Source organism: Gobius niger (genome assembly GCF_951799975.1).
Source record: "Gobius niger genome assembly, chromosome: 24".
Taxonomy (NCBI): domain Eukaryota; kingdom Metazoa; phylum Chordata; class Actinopteri; order Gobiiformes; family Gobiidae; genus Gobius; species Gobius niger.
This window is the reverse complement of record NC_136875.1, coordinates 11,845,171-11,867,507: the sequence shown is the minus strand read 5'-3', so window position 1 is coordinate 11,867,507 and position 22,337 is coordinate 11,845,171. Positions and strand designations below refer to the sequence as shown.

The 22,337-nt window shown below is 41.0% G+C and overlaps 1 protein-coding gene across 1 annotated transcript in view; it reads left to right on the top strand.

Annotated features, from left to right (window-relative positions):
* LOC306982456 (protein MTSS 1-like) overlaps positions 1-22,337 on the top strand; it is a gene marked incomplete at its 3' end in the record, with an annotated part of 85,976 nt that overhangs the window by 26,306 nt on the left and 37,333 nt on the right. Inside the window, exon 3 of the mRNA XM_079582391.1 lies at positions 8,735-8,808. Coding sequence (XP_079438517.1) covers positions 8,735-8,808 — 74 coding nt within the window. The remainder of the gene's footprint in view (positions 1-8,734; positions 8,809-22,337) is intronic.

Below are 22,337 nucleotides of genomic sequence, written 5' to 3'. Positions count from 1 at the left end.
TTGACTGAATAATTTCTGAAATACAACCATTTTGCATTTAAAAGAACGCAGCGGCGGAGTGATCTGCTCGGTTACCGGATCTACTGTAGTTTGTTTACCTGCGGCCGCATCAATACACGTGGAATTCACAAAGGAGCTTTCTACAAATCAGATATGGCAACATTTGGAGGACGACCCCATGATTTTGAAGAGTTTTTTAATGCAAGCTACAAGTTACCATAGACATGCACTAGCCTAGCACTAGCCTAGCACCACTAAACTCTTCAAATATAAGGACTGCATGAGTTTAAAATATATATCTCCAGCAATCAACATCAATCTGCATAACTAGGATATGAAGCTCTATGTCTAAAATCCTGAAATATCCCTTTAAGATAACCTTATCTTATATGTAGATTAAAGGTTCTCAGACGATCTTTCCTCATTCGTTCCGACGCTGTCACCTTGTGCGTCCACAGATGTGACGTAGACGCTGCTCCCATCTATTCACAACAGTCACTTGATCCAGTGATTAAATCCGATCCAATCCCGACACCGATACCGAATCCCTTGTAATTTTATCGGTTCAAAAACAGAAGCTACACCAGTGAAGGAAGAAGAAAGCCATTTTACCATCAGAAACTGCTCGATGTAGTTTTGTTCTGCTGGATGCTCGGTCCACATTCATCTGACTGGATGAGCAATGGGGGTTAAGCAAGGTTTGCGTGAGGCTTTTCAAATCACTGAATGAACTGTGCCAAAATCAAGGCCTTAATTGTCATGAAAAAGACTTTAATTCGATTCAAAATGGCTTGAAGTTTCTTGGAAAGTAATGACATTGCTGCTGGACTATTTTCACCTTCGAAATACAAAGAAGATGGTCCGAAACACATTCAACTGCATGTTTGGCTGACATTGAGCACAATTTATTGCTCGATTTTGCTTTTGAACATCCACTTTGCGCCTCATGCCTTGGTTTGATGGACTGTCTGCGAATATTACAAAATGAAATATGCTAAAACTGTCCCTTGTGAAGTGCTTTGGTCGACTTCTCTCATTTTGCCGGTCATGCCTCACTACGCTCCAGCATAATAAGTGCTTTTCCCAGCGGAGCAGTGCACCGTGATAAGTATCTCTCTGCAGCGGTCAGCCCTGGCCTATTAAATGTAACTCACACACACAGTTTAATCCACTTATCTAATCTGCGCTGAACCGCTGCGGTATACAGCCCTGAACTCAAGGCAACAGCAATCTCAATATGAACAATACTCTCACGCCAACTCCATTCACGTTCCTCCTTCCGTAAATCGCTGCTTTGGTTTCTCTTCTTTTAGCCGCAGCAGCTCGAACTTCAGAAGCCCTTTACCCATATGTGTACTATCACTCCATGTCCAAGTCTCATCTGGAACCTTTACATCCTAAATAAACATCACAGGAGCTGTCAAGAAGATGTACTCTTTCTTAAACCTTTCCATCTTGCCCATGTTTACCAGACCGATTTTTAACCTCAGACAACAGGAGCTTTTCATTTATTGAGACAGTCGTGCTGTTTTATTGAAGATGGTGTCGTACTAGGCCTGCTCGATTATAGAAATAATAATAATAATCACGATTATTTTAGTAATAATAATTGAAATCACGGTTATTGAAAAGATTATTTGTTGGCTTAAAGGGATTATACAGAGTTTAAAAATGTTAAAATTAAGTATTTTCTTCCCTCTACATGATCCAGCCATGTCCTAATGTGTAGAATGAGCTCAGACCTGTTCACCACAACTGCCTCTAAAATCCTGCACTCAGAAAGGTGTTAATTCGGGTCCGAAGTGTCGTCATGCACAAGCTTAATATAGAAGCTGCAGTTACACGTATGACCTGAGGTGGCAGTAGTGAGTATAAAATGGCTAACTTGCGTCTAGCCCCTTTAAAAAACAACAACGCTATTTTATTCTTTTTTTTTATTTATTTAAAAATGCACAACACAAATACAAATAAACATGCTCTCACGTGTCTGAACTAATCCTCTATTGAGAGAGATGCCTGCCCCCTGCTGGCCAGCCCTCACACCTGTCCAACAGAGCCGCGCGGCCTGATGACATCATCACACAGCGCTAATGTTTTTATGTCGGCCAAAGCCTGAGCCTTTAGCACGTGAAATGCGAAGGAAACGGAAAAAAATCATCACAGCAGCAGCATGAAGTAATAAGAGTTAAAAAGTGACTTAAAGGGACTGTCTCACCGGCCTGGAGACTATAGTTGGAGACTCGAGTTGGCGCTGGTCACGGAGATGTTTCTGATGCATCCCCTGGAGATAAGGCAAGTCTCCAGGAAGTCTTGATAAAAACTACAGGTTCGATTTCAGAGACTGCATGAAGACTTGTTTCTCTTTGGTGTCCGACATTGCAGGGACGTCACAGAAATGTCTCACAGGTTGAGGACAACAAATGATGTTCACAACGTTGCCACAGACTGCATAGACCTCTCCGAGACCATGTGGAGACTCAGTTCAAATCAAGCCTGTTGGTTTTCACTGAGACTACCTGGAGACTCGTCTTATTGCCAGGGGACGTCTCCGAGACATTATTGTGACTAGCGGCAACTCTAGTTTCTAACTCGTTTCCAGGCCCGTGAGATGCATGTAATATAGAAGCTGCAGTTACACGTATGAACTGAGGTGGCAGTAGTGAGTATAAAAAGGCCAACTTGCATCCAGCCCCTTTAAAGAAAGTTAAAAGAAATTATGGAATAAATTAACATTATTTTTTTGTTTTCTGGTTCTAGATGGCAAATATTTTGGTATCGGTTTTGTAAACGAGGATCGCTAAAGTACCGATATTGAAAACACAATGGTACCCAGCCCTACACATGGAGGAGGAGCAGCCGTTTCTGGTTGGCCACTCGCTTTGAGATCACTAGTTGAGAAAGAATCATTACATTAGGTAGTGAGTTGGTCAAATATGGAGCAATGACTTCTACCAAATGGAACTGCGGTCTTTCATATTCACATGTGGCTTTTGTATCGCTGTGGTGAGCGTGTTGGCTAATGAAAATCTCCACATAGCCTCACAGACTACACTTTGATTAGATTTCCGTCGCCTGGTCTTGCAACTTTGATCAGTGGCAGTGGTGGCAACAAAGTAGAATGACTTGTAATAGTACATTATGTTACAGCTTTTGGCTCTTCAGCAGCGATATTTCACACATAACATGACATAATCTCAGTGGCTTTTATTTCTCTGGGATATGTTGTTGTACACGTCAAAGTTCGGTCCCTCCACTGGCAAAAGGAAGAATCAAACGTGCCGAAAAACGGTATACGAGACTCCATTTCACTCAAAGACAGAAAACCCAAAGCTAACAGTTTATGGAATTCAAAAATGCGAAAGATTGAAGCACTAAAACAACCAAAAGTAATTCTCCAAATACGGAATCGTTTACATTGCGAACACCGTCATCTCTGGTCACATTTCTAGTACATGCACTTGTTTTCGTTATCGGCTTGTTGCACAGTGTGGCTATGCTAGTTCCTCTGAGCTGAAGCTGTGGGCGCTAGTACTTCCTGTCCGTATTCATTTCCATTAAGATTAGCTTAGACCAGTGAGTTCCTGGTAGAAATATTTCCATAGAGGAGACGTTTATGTTTGTAAGGATCAGTGAGTTTGTCTTGAAGCTAAAGGCTAATTTAACCTCTTAACTCCCGCCTGAACCGAGAGGATATATTTTCCTCACGTCATCACATTTTTTTTTCTTTTTTTTGTCAATTTTTTATCACATTTTTGTAATTTTTTGGTAATTTTTTTGTCACATTTTTGTCACATTTTGTCACATTTTTGTAATTTTTTGGTCATTTTTTTGTCATATTTTTGTCATTTTTTGGTCATTTTTTGGTCAATTTCTTGTGACATTTTTGTGACATTTTTGCCACATTTCCATCATTGTTTTCGTCGAGAAAATGTGCTCGGTTCAGGTGGGAGTTAAGGGGTTAATGCATTACACAACTTGAAATAGTGCCTTTATATATATATTTTTCATAGCATGTTAGCCTTTAGCTTCAAGACAAACTATCAATCCTTCATGATCACAGGTGTCTCCGATCTGAACTCGTTACATCATGATTTGAACACAGTAAATGATCATCTACCGGGAACTCACCGCCCACAACATAATCTGTAGAAAATATGATTTTTATTCCAGGAAAAGAAAACAGACAGGAAGTCCTGGCGCTCACACCTTCAGGTCAGAGGAACTAGCATAGCCACACCGTGCAACAAGCCAATTACATTGTACTTTGCTTTATCCGATACAATTTCACAATAATGTAACCGGATCTTTTTCCGCGTCGAACCGTTGCATCAAAGGCTTTTTTATCCGCGAGGCTTTTATCGCGAAGGGCCCGGCTGAGTCGGCGCGTAACCGGAGACGCCCTTTACCTCGTTCAATGGGGCTTTTGTGCAGTTTATGCGCGTGTTGTGTTTCAGAAGCTCAAATTAAGGAGCCGGTCAGGTGACGGCCATCTTCACGTGACCTCATCGCTCGCGAGGGGACCACCTAGACTTTCCCTAATGGGAGTAATGCTTGTTCTCTTTAGGGTAAATGTATTATATCGTATTTGGCGTAGTAACTTGAATTAAAACAAACCCCAGGCAAATTTGCTTCTTCCTCAAACTGTGTCAAAATGAAAACTACAAAGGCAAAGATTAAAGCAAAGATAAGCTAAGGCTAAATGAATTACATTATGGCAAGGTCAGTAGGTTATTTTGCCCATGGACACAAGGTATGGGATTGTCCAACATCAGTCCCTAAATTGGGTCTCGAAGATTAATCGTAGGTGAATGGAAATTCATTTGACAAATTGCAAAAGCTGGAATTATTTAGGTAAAAGATCCCCTCTTCAAACAATACAATGTCTTGTCTCCTCTGTTTGGATCTCTGCAAACATGTTCTGATGTCCATGTGATTCTTGTTTTAGTTTTAGCAGGTCATATTTCAGTTTTAATGGATTTGGGCGTGTTAAGGGAAGGGACAACAAGTCACAAGGGGCATTTTGAATCCGCTCTGCATTTGTCGATGGTGAGACTGACAGAAGCTCCACGCGACTCTCCGACCTCTCACTTACACAATCACCTGGTTCCTCACGGTCTCCCTTCCAGGCACTGAAAGGCTCATTCCATGCTCGGGCTTTAGATCAGGCAGGATTGGGCTTTCACGAGGTGTTATGCAGAGCTGCAAACTAGGGCTGGGACACAATTTTTGGTGCAATACCAAGTACTTTATCAAGTATTGCAATACTTTCAATACTTGTGTTTGGAGGCCTTTTTATCCTGCATTCCTTTGTTTTCCAGCAACAGCACTTTAATGCATTTTTCAGACTTAACACTTTAATAAATGTTAAATGGCGTTTGGTTTATAAACTTTGGACAAACTACTGTTTTCTTTTTACAGGTCTGTAATGAATGAATTGCAATAAATCACATTTTAATCGAACCAAAAACAAATGCACCTAAATTATTCTATAAGTAAATAGAAACATGAGTTCAACAACAAATGTATTTATTGTTCTTAATCTGTATAGTTATTCAAAGTGCATTTATAGCTATTTAGCTTTCAAGGGTTTTAGGAGCTCTGATCACTCATGTAACTTGTAGAGTTGGGCTGAACGATATGGACAAAATTTCATATCTCGATATTCATGACAGATATCTCGATATCGATACGATATAACTACAGGTTAGTGCTGTTTTATTGATGGAAATCTATATCATTTATATCTTGCTTTGTTCGATTTTAATGTTTTTAATGTTCATATCTTGATATCAATATGATAGCGATATATCGTTGCTTATTCGATATTAATATCTTGAATGTTCATATCTCAATATCGATAAGATAACAATATATGTTTCAGCCCTATTGTAGAGTTCATTAAACAGTAATACATGCCACATTTCTATAAAAGCAAAAGGGCAATAAAACAGTGCCTTTAAGTGTTATTCTATTCCAGAAATGTAGAGAGCCATTTCTTACACTGACGAGGGTTGGGGTTATTGTGGCTCAGAGTGGGCTGGAGCGTGTGTTTGAGGCTAACGCTAACATTAGCATCGAGGACGTCTCTGTGTTTGCCCCCAACATGTTTTACATTGAGATGGTATTATAGATACAGACGGCATCTCTGGAATCGCCCATATATGGTCATTTTTGAAAACAGTTAAGGGGGAAAACAATTTTGAAAAAGATGTACATTTTCTCTAATTATTCAAAAACTACTGTAACAAACGGTGAATTATGAATATAGTTTCTACTAAATGAAGATGCAAAGACATGGAGAGGAGCAAAGTGGTTCAACAGCCCATAAATACATAAAAAACGGAGAATGCTAACATAATGCTACATGTTAGAATCGGGCTAATGCAAACGGTTAGCTAGTGCTAGCTACAACTGCCGTTTTTTCACTTCTACTGAACAATCTGCTGTTAGAAAATATCCATATGGGCCCGATTTACATTTGACTTTATTTATGTGATAAATAAGTTCATATTCCACCAGAAAATGGCTAAAAAGAGTGAAAAATTGTGTTTCCCTAAAGATTCTATTTTCCCCCTCGGCGAGGCCACGCCCCCTTCTATGATGAGATGCCGTCTGTATCTATAGGCTTGTGTAACTATGGTACTCCTTTTTTGCACAACTTGCACACAGGGTCTCCGTCCTGTGCTGCTGTGGGCGGATGTGCGTCAGATACGGGCGTGCAAGAAACGAGTCGGGAGTTCAGCTGAAAAAAAATGATTTCCCTTAAATTATGAATCGATTTGACTTACCAACTCCACTTTTAAATCAGATCGATTTTTTTGCCCAGCTCTACTCCTATTATTTTCGGTTGGTTGCACTTAATTTAGGTTAGGGCTGCACAATTCACCTTTATGACATTGATATTGATGCTACTGCGGCAAAAGGCAGATCTTTTTTTTCTTTGACTTGCACCGCCGCCGCTTGAATGATAGTCATCCCCAATCAGCCCAATGGCCAATCAAAAGTCACTGCAGGAGAATAACATTTGTATTCGCCGCATCTAATTGTAGCATCTTACAGCCAGTTTCTTGACGTAAATATGAGGCAGATTTTTGCAGCGTTTTGCAGCTTGTGATTCAAAGAAGGTTTTTCTGCTGCTTAATATCCCTTATGTCTACGATACGTCTCTCTGAGCATTCGTTCTTTTGGCCTGTGGTCAGCATGAGTCAGAGCACAGGAAGGAGAAAGAAAGAGCGAGCACGAGGAGAAAGAAAGAGCGAGCACGAGGAGACCAGAGAATTATTAAAACTAAGAATGTTTTTCTGACAACTTGAAATGCTTCTTTGAGATTTGCATCTTGCTGTATTCGCTACTTGCGCAATACCATAATGCATTGCGCCTTGGGGGGTTCACTGCTGTAAACAATATGGCGCTACGAGCTGTCATCGAAGAGACTAATGTTAATCTTCCAAATACCATAAACAAAATATCCAATTCCACTAAACCAAAGCTTAAGAAGATCTGTACCTTTTTATCTACCGATTTTGAAAAGTTGATTGGGAAAAAAGCTCTTGTTAACTTTGTGTGCAGAGCTTTGTAGTTCCGGATTACGTTTTGTGATTGTTGGAGCAATTATGAGCAGGGATGCACCGATACCACTTGTCAAAAACCGATACGAGTACTTTGATTTAAGTACTCGCCGATACCGAACACCGATACGAGTACAAGGCATTTTCTTCAACATTCTTACTTTTTTCACAACAGATTGGTTTGTAATTAGTTCATTTACTCATGTACTTTTCCTTAAGTAAAGTAGGCGACACATTTAAGAGCAGTTATATTAGAATTGATGCCATTTATTTATTTATTTTATTTTCATTCAATATAATTTTTCATTTTTATTGCACTTTATTACACAGACAGAAAAGCCCACGTCCAAAAGCTCCCCAATGCCTGTGCTTTATTCATTTATGTATTTTTATTAAACAATAGTATTGAGATGGTTATTTAAATGGTCTCTCTCGTGTGTTTGTAGTAACTTAGCGAGTAGCTACAGCGTTTTCACTGTTCTGCTGCAGCTTATTTTCGCTCAATATAAACATGCTGTATGTCTTTATTTTGGATTTTCTGAGGACTTTTTAGTCGCTGGGTTAGTTTTTCAGATGAATAAACCCCTGGGCTTAAAACGGCGTCAGAATGGCCAAAACTGCTAGCCGCGAGTTAGCAACGTTAGCCTGTATGTTGTAAACACTGCAGACGCTGCAGCACTAACAACATTTAGCTCTGGTTAAATCCAGCTCAGACTCTGATTTAGAGAGCTGATTTAGATGAGTACAAGTGTGTGGTATCGGCCCGATTCCCAATACTGGTATCGGTATCGGTGCATCCCTAATTATGAGACGTTTTTCATCATTGTTTGGCTGTAGCTTCACTCGTGCAGCCCTCATTTAAGTACACCACTTAAAAAATATTTCAATTCATCTTTCATAATCATGCTTATCACTTGATATAATTTATCAATAGACTTGATCCATCCGTTTTCTTTCACTTTATCCGGGGTTGGGTCGCGGGGGCAGCGGTCTGAGCCGAGATGCCCAGACTTCCCTCTCCACGCACACCTCCTCCTGCTGTTCTCCAACTGAGGCGACCAGGAGGCTCCGAAACAGAAGCCCGAGCCACCTCAGCTGCTCCTCTCAACGTGAAGGAGGCTGATCTCACGCTCCATCTCAAATAGTTGTTGTTTTTTCTGTTGCAGGACGACCATCTTGGTGACGGGAGCCTTTTTAGACGCCTTTCAGAAAGTGGCCGACATGGCGACAGGAACGAGAGGTAAGGAACCACGCAAAGATCGTCTCTATCGACTCGGAGAAACTGTGAAGTCTAGACGTCTGGGTCAGAGCGTCTCGTGAACTGCTTTTTGTGGCATGATCCAGTTCTGCAAGCGGTCGATATTTATCAGAGGTTCTTTATCTGAGGCTCAGACCTGGTTTATTCCCAGTGCAGTCCTTGTAAAAATCATTGTTTATCAAAAGCAAACAGATTATGAATACATGCTGTTTTGTTTTTGTTGGATGATATAAAGTCCAGCACGTCTGTTCTGTTTTCCTCCCGCCGCTGTGTTGTCTCAGGAGAACTGTAGCTGTTATTAAACCCGTGCTGTGTTTGTTTGTGGTGGTTACGTAAGAGCGGGAGCTGGATTTGGAGGACGCTGTTTGTGTGAATCAGAGCCGCTCCCACCGACCGACCTGCTCTGTCACGCCTCAGCCACTGCACACCGAATAAACATCGGCAAAATCAGAGTAACGCACAAGTGAGAACCAGCAACAAGGTGTTTGGATGGTGTTGGTTTCACAAAGATAAGAGACTACGCTGATTTTATGGAGCTTTATTTCTTTATTGGAAGTGCTGTTTTGTTTGAGTCCTGACTAGAACCAGGAAATACGGCCATATTAGTCCAGTGCTCAGATATCTGCACCGAAGTTTAGCTCTGGGACCAGTAGGAGAAGTCTCGGGACTAAACACGACGAGGCTGCTTTCAGTTTTGCGCTGCTAAATTCTTGAATAAAGTTCCCGAAGCTGTGAGACAGGCCTCAACTCTGACAATGTTCAAATCCAGGCTGAAAACAGACATAATGCTGGAAGTATTTTATCTTCACTCCTTTTAAATTTGGCTATTACATTTACTTTATAGCTTTATCACACTTTAAAGTAGCGCTGCACAATATATCACAACAAATATCGTATCGTGATATTAGGAGATGCAATATCCATATCGCAAGAAGCCACAATATATCGCAGCATCACTAAAGTCTTCATCTGACTGAGAGCGACACATTTTTATGAAAACAATGCATTGAACTGTAACTGTGTAAAAGTACAGTTTTAGTTAAACCAGACACGTCAAGCTGGCGGTGCGTGGGCCAAATCCGGCCCAAGAGATGATTTAATCTGACTTGTTGAGCACAAATCCCGAAGTATGTAAATAAACACAGACTGTGGACATTGTTCAGCTTTAAAGCAGTTCTATTTAACGTGTTTACCTTAATAAATCCTTTCCGTAGTCCCTGTGGGGGTAATACAAGTGTTTATGGGATGATTGGAGGGTCTTTCATCTCCCCCTGGTGTCTCTGGCCAGAAAACCATGTTTGCAACTTGACTGCCACCGGTGCGGAGAAAGCAATACACACTAATGGAATCATGAAGAAGAAGCTAACATGCTAACGGGCAAAGCTAACTGCGGGCTAACGTCACTTTAAACAGTATTTACAGCCAAGTTTGAGTGAAAAAAAAAATATTTCCATTGTATAATTGGATGCACAGTAACCCTCTCTCCCTTCGCCTTTCCTGTCAGCGTAGTATTTACTCTCCCAAGACAATTAATAAGTTAAAAAATCGTAACTTGCTACTACACCGGCCTCTAGGGGGAAGAGTTACTTAGTACTGCTTTAAGGAAATAACCATTGTGCTCATTCCAGCCACTAGGGGGCCACTTAAATTACAGTTTTTTTTTTTTTTGCGGGTCAGGCTTTTGCTCAAATCAGCACTATTTTAAAATCACCGCTCATTATTATTCAATTATTGGGAAAAAAAGTTCTCAATTGTATTTTCAGCCGCATTTCAGCCCTTCAAACCAAATGAGTTCGACACCCCGGAGTTAAACATTCACTTAGTTCAGTTTTAGTCTTGCTGTGGCGCTGATGTAATGTTTTCACACAATTTGCTAAAAAACTAGTTACTTATGATGTGTATAATTAGAATGGAACATGTCGTGCTGAAATAGTTTAGTGAAATATCGCAATATATTGTTATCGCGATATTGCATTGCCGTATCACACATCGCAAGTTATTCCAATATCGATCAGCCCTACTTTAAAGCCACACGGCGTGACATTTCATCCAATAGATGAAATATACTACAAGCTTTTATTTTCATTGTAGAAAAACGTGTGTTTGCTGTGGTTCCGCTCTCCTCAGACCTGACAGTACCGTTACCAGCTCGTCTCCATAGAGATGTTAGTTTGTTTGTTTAACTTATTGTCACTAAGGGGAAATTAGTTTTCACAGTAGCACAGACAGGAAAGCACCAGGGCACACACATACATACACATTACAAATATATCTTTATGACAAGTGATGACAGAAATACAGATGTCACAGTGTGAGTGTTAAGTGTGTTGATGGCTGTGGGGATTAGACTGTTTTTGAGACGTTCTCTGTTGTCTCTGAGTGACCTGTATCTTCGACTGGAGGGTGATGCTGTGAAACATCGGTGCAGTGGCTGGTGTTGTCCGGTGTTATTGCACGTGCAATGCGTGTTATGGCCTTAGTGCTTAGATGTCGACTAAAGGCAGCCACATATGAGACATAAACAGGTTAGGTCCTCATCCAAATCCATTCTTTGATCACTCACTACAAAAGTAGCATTTTCTGTGTCGAGTTGCTCATTAGGAGCATGTTTTGTAAAAAAAAGGCACCAACAGTTTAATGCAAAATGTTACAGTGTAGGGCTGAAACAACTAATCGATTAATCGACAACTAATCGATTATTGAAATAGTTGTCAACTATTTTACTAATCGATTAATCGTTTTCTAGTAAACAGAGACTTAAAAAGAGCAAAAATTACATTAACATTTTTTTTTTTTTAAATCTTTGTTTTTCCAAGTTAGGGTCTTTAGTGTTTTGTACATTGAAAATGTCATAAATGTCTGTCTGTTTCTCATCCAATCATAAAGCAGAATCAGCTGAAAGAGCCTCCAAAAACACTCACTTTAAGTTTAATCCATCAACACGTCCTCAAATGATGCCACTTTAGCTTTATGTGATTAAAAACAATGAAAAAATACAATTTTCATATACCATTCACAGCCAATCGATTAATCGTAAAAATAATCGGTAGAGTAATCGATTACCAAAATAATCGTTAGTTGCAGCCCTAATACAGTGTGCCTTTAAATATTGTTATGTAGGAACTGTTACAAATACTTGAGTAACATACATTTAGTCTTTGATCGAGATATCCTATGGATCCAAAGACCGAATATGTCTTAAACAAAATATTATATGTGTTTGTAAAAAGTGGCTTTTTCTTTGTTAAATAATATGAAATGCCAAAGCTCGAGTATCCAAAAGTATTTCTTAAAGCTGTGCAGAGTGTAGCATCTTTAAGACTACACTATTTGCTGAATGTTGTTGTGCAGATATCAGTTCTCCACCGCTTCGTCACAGGAAGTTGTCGTGCGGTTCCTCCGTTGGTTACAGAGGATTTGACAATTGCCATAGCAACACAGTCTGTGGTTTAGCAGAGTTTTTCTAAACATTAACTCTTCGGTAAAAAACGCTTTTCCATCAACAACTTTAACGGGACTGATGGGTTAAATCGACTTAAGAACTTTAACCAAGTATAATGTTAAAATCAGCAGTGGTTCAGACTTTTTTTTTCTTCCTGTTTTTCTGTCCCGTCAGAAAATATCCCCCCGATCCAGTAGTTCTCTGTCTTTAAACCGTTGTGCTCCCATGTCTGGCCTCGATCTGTGATTCCCTGTTTGTTAGCGCGTTAACATAAACGTACTGTAGTCCAGTCCAGATGCGGGCCGCTGGAACACGCCTCTGAGTGTTTGTTTTGTCAGCTGTTCTCTCCCCTTCACTCTGTCAGCTGCTCGGTCACACATAAGGAGCACTCGACACTAAACAGCCCGTGAGGACTATTAAGAACCTTTTGCTCCTCTCCAGATAACACCGCACTTGTTCCCCACACTCCCCTGTCGCCCTGCCCTGCACCGTGAGGCGGCTGATTGGGAAATTAATTAATGGATTGAATTTAATGAGTTCATGCAGTTAAATCTCAATTATCGACCTGGGCCTTCTGTGGCATTAACGCCTCATTATCTGGAGTTAAAGGGATATTTCAGGGTTTTTGACATAGGGCCTCATTTCCTAGTTATCCAGAGTGTTGCTGATTTCTGGAGATTTTTTTGTATTTTTTGTATTTTCTTATATTTGAAGAGTTTCGTGGCGCTAGGCTAGTGCAAGGCTAGCGCATTTCTATGGTATCAGCTAGCCTGCATTAAAAACAGTGTGACCCGCTCCACAGAGCACCTGAGTTAAATCACTGATAACACCAGACTAACCATATAAATGTTTGTGTCGAGAGAGTAATTTGAACCATTTTGCATTTAAAAGAACTTGTATTGATTCGTGGTTGTACAAGCTACGCAGCGGTGGAGTGATCTGCTAGAATATAGTCCCTCAAAATGAGATCATGTGATGCAAGGTCAGTTATATTCCAAAAATGATTCTATACACAGACATTTATATGGTTAGTTTGGTATAAGTGATACAGTTTTTAATGCAGGCTAGCTGATACCATAGAAATGCGCTAGTCTAGCATTAGCCTAGCGCCACAAAATTCTTCAAATATAACAACTGCATTAATTACAAAAAAAAAAAAAAATTCTCCAGAAATCAACAAGGAAATGAGGCCCTATGTCAAAAATCCTGAAATATCCCTTTAAAACATTTGTTAAAGAAACTATTTTATGCTAAATGCTGCTGAGGTTCAATTTTATTTTTTTGAGTAAGCTCGTATTTATTCTTGGTGATGCTTTATTTTATTTAATGAGATAATAGTTTCGATAAGTTGAGCAAAGTTTACGAAATACGAAGAATGTGTTCCTCTCCCGGCAATGTGAAACTATTAGTAATAGGACTTCATACGTGTTGCGTTATTCATACTTCAGAAGAACAATCATTGCATAATATCGGCCAACAGACTGTGGTGCAACCACATATTTTCCTGGCACGAACCCTCATGGTTTCTTTGTTCATTTACAGTCGGCATTAAAGCATTTTGGAACAAACTTCACTTGGGCTAAACAGCGGACGATATGAACCCCCCAAATGTTGACCAAAAAAATCATTTCAATCAATGTAGATTTATTTTTCTGATGCTTTTATTTGGTGACTGGACAGATGAACGTGAATGCAACACTGTGTAAATCCCTGTATAAAATAGTGTCTGAAACAACTTCAAATATTGAAATAGTATTTTAGTAATTGATTAGTTTTGACATGAAATTTTGTACTTTTGATGAAAAGCTATTTTGTTTTTAAAGTAAGGGTCTGTAGTGTTTTGTACATTGTAAATTTCATAAATATCTGTTTGTGTCTCATCCAATCAAAAAGCAAAATTGGCACCAAGAGCCTCCAACAAACATTCACTTTCAGTTTCAACATGTTCTTAAGTGGCGTCACTTAAGCTTTAAAGGAACAGGCCACCGTTTTTTCCACACTGAGATATGTTTTACATGAGCTTAGACGAGTTGATGTGTACCTGTCTGGTCTTAACACGTGCGCTAAGTCACGCGAAGAGACCAAAGACGTTGTTAGCATTTAGCCTCTCCCAGCATATTCCTATAGCTCCAAACAAGGGGGTGAAGTTAGAAGCAACTAAGCTCTTCCAAATCTAGTTACACAAAACCTTATATTTGAGCAGCCTCAGATTTGTGGTTGTATAAGCTACGCAGCGGCGGAGTGATCTGCTAGAAAATAGTCCCTCAAAATGCGATCATTCATGTGATGCAGGTCAGTTATATTCCAAAAATGATTCTATGGACACAGACATTTATATGGTCAGTCTGGTGTTATAAGTGATTTGCCTCAGGTGCTCTGTGGAGCGGGTCAGACTGTTTTTAATGCAGGCTAGCTGATACCATAGAAATGCACTAGCCTTGCACTAGCCTAGCGCCACGAAACTCTTCAAATATAAGAACTGAAATACAACACTCTGGATAACTTGGAAATGAGGCCCTTTGTCAAAAATCCCGAATCTACATAAAAATTCTATTTATGTATTTCTATGGTTTGGATGTTCAGCTTCAAGACAAACTCTCAGACCTTTCTAAACAGTCGTCTCCTCCACTGAAGTATTTAGTTTTTAACACGCAGTAAGTGATGATCATCCGCCAGGAACTTGATAAACCTTGTGGCTCTAAAACCCTCTGAAAAACTCTCCACACAGACGGGAACTGGAACCAATGTCAGTTTCATGCTCCGTGTCAAACATGTCGAAATCCCCGGCAGTGGCGCGTTCCTCGTCCGTGTCTTTGGGGGGAATCCCTGTGCGGCGGCGTTTGGCTTTGCCCGCGGCGGCCGGACCCGACCTGAGATCGGCTGACTCCGCTGTGCGTGCGCGTCGAGTCACGTGACCCGTCGCCGCGGTAACGGGGAAACAGCTGACGCGCAGCAACAATCATGAGGCTTTGAAGCGCACATCACAAGACCAGGACCTGACCGTGAACCGAAATGTCTGTCCGAGAGGCAGAGTCTGCCCTCGGGAAGAGCTTTGTTTATTTCATAATGGCCAGCGCAGACGCTTTCTCTGAGCAGAAGTGACTCGAGCTGCAGTCCTGTGGAAATACAGCCGCTAATAATGACACATAAACAGCTTTCTGTTACTCAGGGATGCTCCATTTCTTTATTCATTAATTTTTGCATGGTTGGATCTAAACAAGGTCTGAGTAGAACTCTGATAAGCAACAAGATGGAACTTGTTTCACAGCCGTTTTATGCGCAGCTCAAAGCTCAAATTTGGGCTGGGCGATATATATGTAAGGATTAAACAACGAGGAGCCGTGCATTATAGCCGTCTAATGCACGGCTCCTCGTTGTTTAATCCGCTTATACCATGGTCCCACAAACGTAACATTTATAAAAAATATTTGTTTCATTTACTAAAGTCACTAAATATGCCAGACGACCGGGACTATTTTGTGTGGGTTATTAGCCGGTCACTGAAGGCTGGTCTCAGAGCGAGTCATTCTCCGCAGCTATTACGAGGATCTCAGTCAGGCTCAACGACACAACATCAGCACAGAATCACAACACAACAGGACTAACCCGGAAACACTTTTCCCTGGAAGTAAACACCGATATGCGGCACTCGTGGGCAGGAGTTATTTCACTTTTACGCTGTTTAACCTGAAGCTAGCTAGCTCAACCAGCTCAACTGTTTATGGAAACAGCTGCGGTGGAGTCGCTCACACCTGGGCCCCCCCAACTCAAACTTTTATGTTTGACTTTACTAATCCAGACAAATATGCTTCAATGCAGGATCATTTTATGTACGCCTGAAAATGATGAATAGCCTTAACCGTTTTCAATAGAAATGTAAAGCTCATATGTTATTAACAGTAGCTAACCTAGCTGCTCACTCTCCTCTACAAACATTTATCAAACATTTTGTTTTGGCCAAAAACGTTGAAATTAAACAAAATCCATCTCATACGTTCCTGTCAGTCACTAATTACGCATTTATCTGATTCAGCTGTGTCATGCGTTGCTATGGCGATGCCACAGCGGAGTGATATCCCAGTGATTTAACTACCGGACTACGTGTGCGGTTATACCAAAATAATGCACCAGCCAATCAGAATCGAGTATTCACCCAGACCATGGTATAATGATATTTAAGATATATCGATATATTTTAAAAGGAGATATGGAATTAGACCATATGGTGTATATTGGGATATTTCAAATTCAAATCAGTTGAGTTAACAAAAAGAAACAGGTAATCTCGAGCTGATTTTTAAACAAGTTTATCTTCAACTGAGCACTTTTTGTTGTCTCTTCATATACAGTATAAATGCTGCCCTCAGAAAAATATTGACCTATTTTATTTTCTATTTCTATTCAAGATTTTGTTTTAATTTAAATGTGCTTATGGAGCTTTGTTGTACAGTGTTTGTTTACATTTTATAGTGAGTTTTCAATAAAACTACTCATATTTGACTTTGACTTAAAGGGGCGAGATGCATGTTAGTCATTTTATACTCACTACTGCCACCTCAGGTCTTCTGAGTAACTGCACCTTCTATATTTTAGAGGCAGTTGTGGTGAACAGGCCTGAGCTCATTCTACACATTAGGACATGGCTGGAACCTGTAGGGGGAGGAAAATACTTAGTGTTAACATTTTTAAACTCTGTATAGTCCCTTTAACATTTCAATTCACAGCTCTCACTTTGCGGAAAAAAATATCGCAATATATATCGTATATCGACATTCAACCTAAATTTATCGGGATATGAGTTTTGGTTCTTCCAGCCCTAGGTCAAATGCATGAAAAATAAAACATACGCTTCATATAAAATGTATATTCGCAAATCTAGTGGCATTCGCAATATCTGTCAGAAAAATTGCAATTTGTTTTTTTTGTCAAAATCGTTAAGCCCTAATTCATTTGCGTAGTTTCCAAACGCCGATTTCGATATCTTGTAGACGATATATTGCCCATGTTGAGTTTTTTTTTTATACTGTTCTTGATGCACGGCACACATTTTCCTAAACTCCATGAACTATTATATACATGAGGATGGTTCCGATATAAAGGCCTGCACTCTTGAGTCAAAATGTGTTTTGAAACTGCATTTGCAATAAAAGATGAGTTCGCTTTTACATTGTGTTTGCTGTGATGCGTCGAGGGCTTGGAAAAAGAGAGTAAAGTTTTGATAAACCATAACCTAATCGAAAATGCCGATCATTTTATCAGCAGAAATATTAAGATCCACTGTTTTCCACAAACCATTCAGACGTTTACAGTGATCACATGCCAGTTCTCCACCTTGAGGTTTCTCTTAAAAGTATTTTTGTGAGTCAGCTGAAGAACCGTAAAAGTCACACTCCCGCGTGAGTCTGTCTGATCTTGTCCGGTCACATTTTTCTCCGCGCTCTTCCCTCTCGGCTCGGGACTCGATTGAACGTGCCTGAACTCATGTTGTAATCTGCTCGGTGGCTCCGCTGTTTTGTAATTGCTGCTGATTTGTTAAATGTTGAAGGACACACGGGGCAGGGCCGAGAGAGTGGAGCTGAGCACGCTTTGACTGGAGGAAAATAACCTGGCAGATAACCAAATAGGAACGCATTTGAATAGGTGGAGTTTTGTAAGATAGCTTTGTACTGCGTAGACAAGAACGTAATCATCATTTGTCCTGGGGTTGTTTTAGTGTTGAAGAGTAGGGATGTTTAAACTTTCTCATCATGGACCTCATCTTGAAGAACTGGATATATTAAGCGGAGGTTTTGACTGTGCAGCCATATTACTTATGCCTTGAACTTCAAAACTCCAGCTCTGTGTCTGTAGGGCGACACTTTGGGCTCCCCTGAGGAAGATGCTTTGTGCAGCACCATGCAGTATTTTATTTTATATATTTTGCTGGGGCACCCGATCTTTTTTGTCCCACGTACCCCATGAGGCATTCATTTATACTCTGAGTACCCCTTAACTTGAGGATCCTGCCAACGTTTTAACAAAATGCGCAACTAAGCAGAGATTATTTAGTACTTATTAGAGTGTTATGTTCACAATAAAGCTTAAATACTCTCAAAAGTCAAACCTTTTGATGTAAAACAGTATTAAAACTAACTTTTCTTTCAAGGTAATATTGAAATTCTACTCCTTTTCACTATTTTTAGCCAGAGGTCATTCCGAGTACCCCCTACCAAGTGCTGAAGTACCCCCAGGGGTCCCCGTACACCTGTTTGGGAAACAATTCACCAAAATATAGAAATCCACATGAGCTATTTCAGAATCATAATAGCTTCACAAACTAGGAATTTGTTCAATGCAATTATGCAACATGTCACATAAACTATTAAAAAACAATGGCTGCCAGTCCACCTGAGTTGGTCTCATCGGTGCTGAAGAGTCGTGTAAATCACGTGCACTAAAATTGGTGCTTTAAAAAGGCTCTCTCCCTTCATGGACGCATTCCCAGCATAGGATCTGTTCATCTGCATCAACCCGCCCTGAGATCACACGAGGTTGGACCACCCCTGTGCTGAGCCTCTCCAGTGTGAGCGGCGAGACAGGTGCACTTAACATGTCGTATGTTAGCACATGGGGAAAACACGCTTGTTAAACATTCAAAACATGTTTATTCTATTCCCCGGGCTGCTGCTAACCCGATAAAAACCTTTAGAAAGTATATCTAAAAACTACAGGAGCTGTCCTCCTCAGACGTGCCACGTGCACTGTCTTCATTCACAAATACTCCAGCTAAAAGGGTGAGCGAGAGCCAGAGTGTTACAGCTGAGAGTATCAACGAGGGAGGAAAAAGTGAGTACACCGTTTGGAATCACCATAAGAATAATTAAACAGTGTGTGCTTAAACTAGTACCACCCAAACATTTACATTTGATCATATTTTTATTGGCCATAACATATACACATTCACAGGACAGCGTTGAATAAGTAAGTACACCTGAATTTCGCTGAACTGCAGCAGTTTTGTAAAGAGGAATGATCCAAGATTCATCCTGATCGTTGTGAGCGAAAAGCAGTTTTTGCTGCAAAAGAAGGATCAGCCAGATGGTTAATACAAGGGTTCACTTACTTACTCCACGCTGTTGTGGATATCTTCATAAACATGTGAATTCATTTTTCTATTGATAGCACATTGTTGAGGCCCACAGCCCACACCATGATTCTCCTGCTCCAGACTTCACAGAGGGGTTTGATGTTTGTGTACTATTCCATTTTTCCTCCACACATGACATTGTGCGTTTATGTCAAACTATTCAACTTCCTAACAGTGTACTCACTTTTACCTCCCACTGTAGAAGAGCAGTTGTATTGATAAAGCCTTAAAGGGGGGGTATTATGCAAACATTTACATCATGTTATTATGTCATTCCCTCATTAACAACACGCCTGAAGTGTTGCCTTGGCACATTCAAGTATTTTTGAGTAATCTGTAAAAACTCTGATGGCGGCCATTTTAGGGATAGGTTTGCCTGAGTCCTCCTAGGAACGCCCCCACCTCCTGGAGACGCCTCCGAGCTTTCGTCACCAGCCGAGTAACCAACCACTGCTCCTCAGCAGAACCCCCTCCCCACTGATGCCACAGACAGAGTGTGGAGGGGGCGTGTCTGAAAGGCTCAGAGGTTCTTAAAGAGACAGAGGCCTATTTCAAGACATTCACTACAGCCATTTTGAGAGAGACATTTTATGCAAGGCAGTTATTTTGATTTACTGCATTTACAGACCAACAGAAGGTTTCGTCATCATTGTAGTGTGATATAGACTGGTGCTATGTGATTGAAAAAAGCATAATTAACGATACCGATCCCTACAATAACTTTTGGGCGTGCAACATTACAAACAAACATACACAATATACATGTCCAGACAAACAGCTGCATTAATCGTGGGTTAACAAATGTACAAAAAGCAGCAGGCATGAGGTGAATAATCACATTCTGCAAATATAACGGTGCAAATGTGGGTCGCAGGTTATTTACTGTTCATGACTAACTGTTCACGTGGCAAGAGTCCCTGGTCCAACCCAAGTAAATTCCTTTATCCTTCGCCTTGTGGTTCTGCAATCCTTGTTGATTCATCACAAAATGTGTTCATCTCTAACCCCAGTAATGATTTCAGCCCCCGGTCTGGACTCTTGTTTGCCTAATTATTTAACTCCGGACCTCTGTTTCCAAACGCTCCCAGACTCTTGATCAAACAGCAGCTCGAGATGGCAGACTTTGTTTTAATGCGAAAGTGCAGTAACAGCACATTGTAAAACACGTCTTTGCCAGTCAGCGGTGTGAAGGTAAATAAAACCACGCCTAAGCTAAATGTCCGCGCACCACCACGCCCCGTACCTGAGTCACACGGCGCCCGCAGGTAAAGTTTTATAAAAGCCCTCCTGGAGAACTGGGAGGAGGAGAACACTTTGTTTCTTTTAGTTTTTTCCAAAGTTGTTCCAGAGATTGGGCATGTTTTACAGAGTGAGCCAACAACACAGGAAGCCGGAGCGTTTAATATACAAATAAACAAAACCAAAAATCCACTCGTGTTGAAACCTGTCATTTAGGTTTCGAGATTTGTTCACTGCGGATTGGTATGAGCTAAGTTGATAATGAACTCCTTTTGACAGTTTTCCTTTTCCACGCACACCCTGACGTGAAGGAGAATATGCTCCACTTAAAATGTTAAAGGGATATTTCAGGATTTTTGACATAGGGCCTCATTTCCTAGTTATCCAGAGTGGTGCTGGTACCTGGAGATATTTTTTTTTGTAATTCATGCAGTTCTTATGTTGGAAGAGTTTCGTGGTGCTAGGCTAGTGCAGGGCTAGCGCATTTCTATGGTATCAGCTAGCCTGCATTAAAAACAGTGTGACCCGCTCCACAGAGCACCTGAGGCAAATCACTTATAACACCAGACTAACCATATAAATGTCGGTGTCCATAGAGTAATTTTAACCATGTTGCCTTTAAAATACCTTATATTTGAGCAGCATCAGCTTCGTGGTTGTATAAGCTACACAGCGGCGGAGGGATCTGCTAGAAAATAGTCCCTCAAAATGCGATCATTCATGTGATGCAAGGTCAGTTATATTCCAAACATGATTCTATCGATTTATATGGTTAGTCTGGTGTTATAAGTGATTTGCCTCAGGTGCTCTGTGGAGCGGGTCAGACTGTTTTTATATAATATACGAAGCACTGATGTAGCGCTTTGAGAAGCTCGTCAACTTGGGCTCTTAAACCATAATTGAAATGTAAACCATTGTTATTAAATTGTACAGTTTAACTTTGGCCTTTCCTCTTTTTCATAAGAGAGATCGTTTAATTGTTGTTCTTCAGGAGGCAATAATAACATGACAATTGTAAAATCTACCTTTTTTAAATGATAGTTCTATATTAAATTGTGATGCATGGAATCCCACTGACCAATGAGGAAGTGAAAGTGTTTATAGGAAGCCGTGGGAGGCCGGTCTGAGCAGGTGTGGCGCTCTGACGTCACTTCCTGTCCCCGCCTCTCTGCCATATCTCCCTGATGGCCGATCTGAGCAGGTGTGGCGCTGTGACGTCACTTCCTGTCCCCGCCTCTCTGCCATATCTCCCTGATGGCCGGTCTGAGCAGGTGTGGCGCTGTGACGTCACTTCCTGTCCCCGCCTCTCTGCCATATCTCCCTGATGGCCGTGTCTGAGCAGGTGTGGCGCTGTGACGTCACTTCCTGTCCCCGCCTCTCTGCCATATCTCCCTGATGGCCGGTCTGAGCAGGTGTGGCGCGGTGACGTCACTTCCTGTCCCCGCCTCTCTGCCATATCTCCCTGATGGCCGGTCTGAGCAGGTGTGGCGCGGTGACGTCACTTCCTGTCCCCGCCTCTCTGCCATATCTCCCTGATCAGCTTCTTGTGGTGGTTTTATTTCGCCGGGGTGACTCAGCGCTGTAGGCTGCGTGTTCAGTGTGACTCAGAGAAGGCATTTTGTTCTTGTTCGAGTGAGAGGACAAACTCCAGGAGGCTGCCCACGGAGTTCTGGACCTCACAGACACAGGCAGAGCAACTTGACT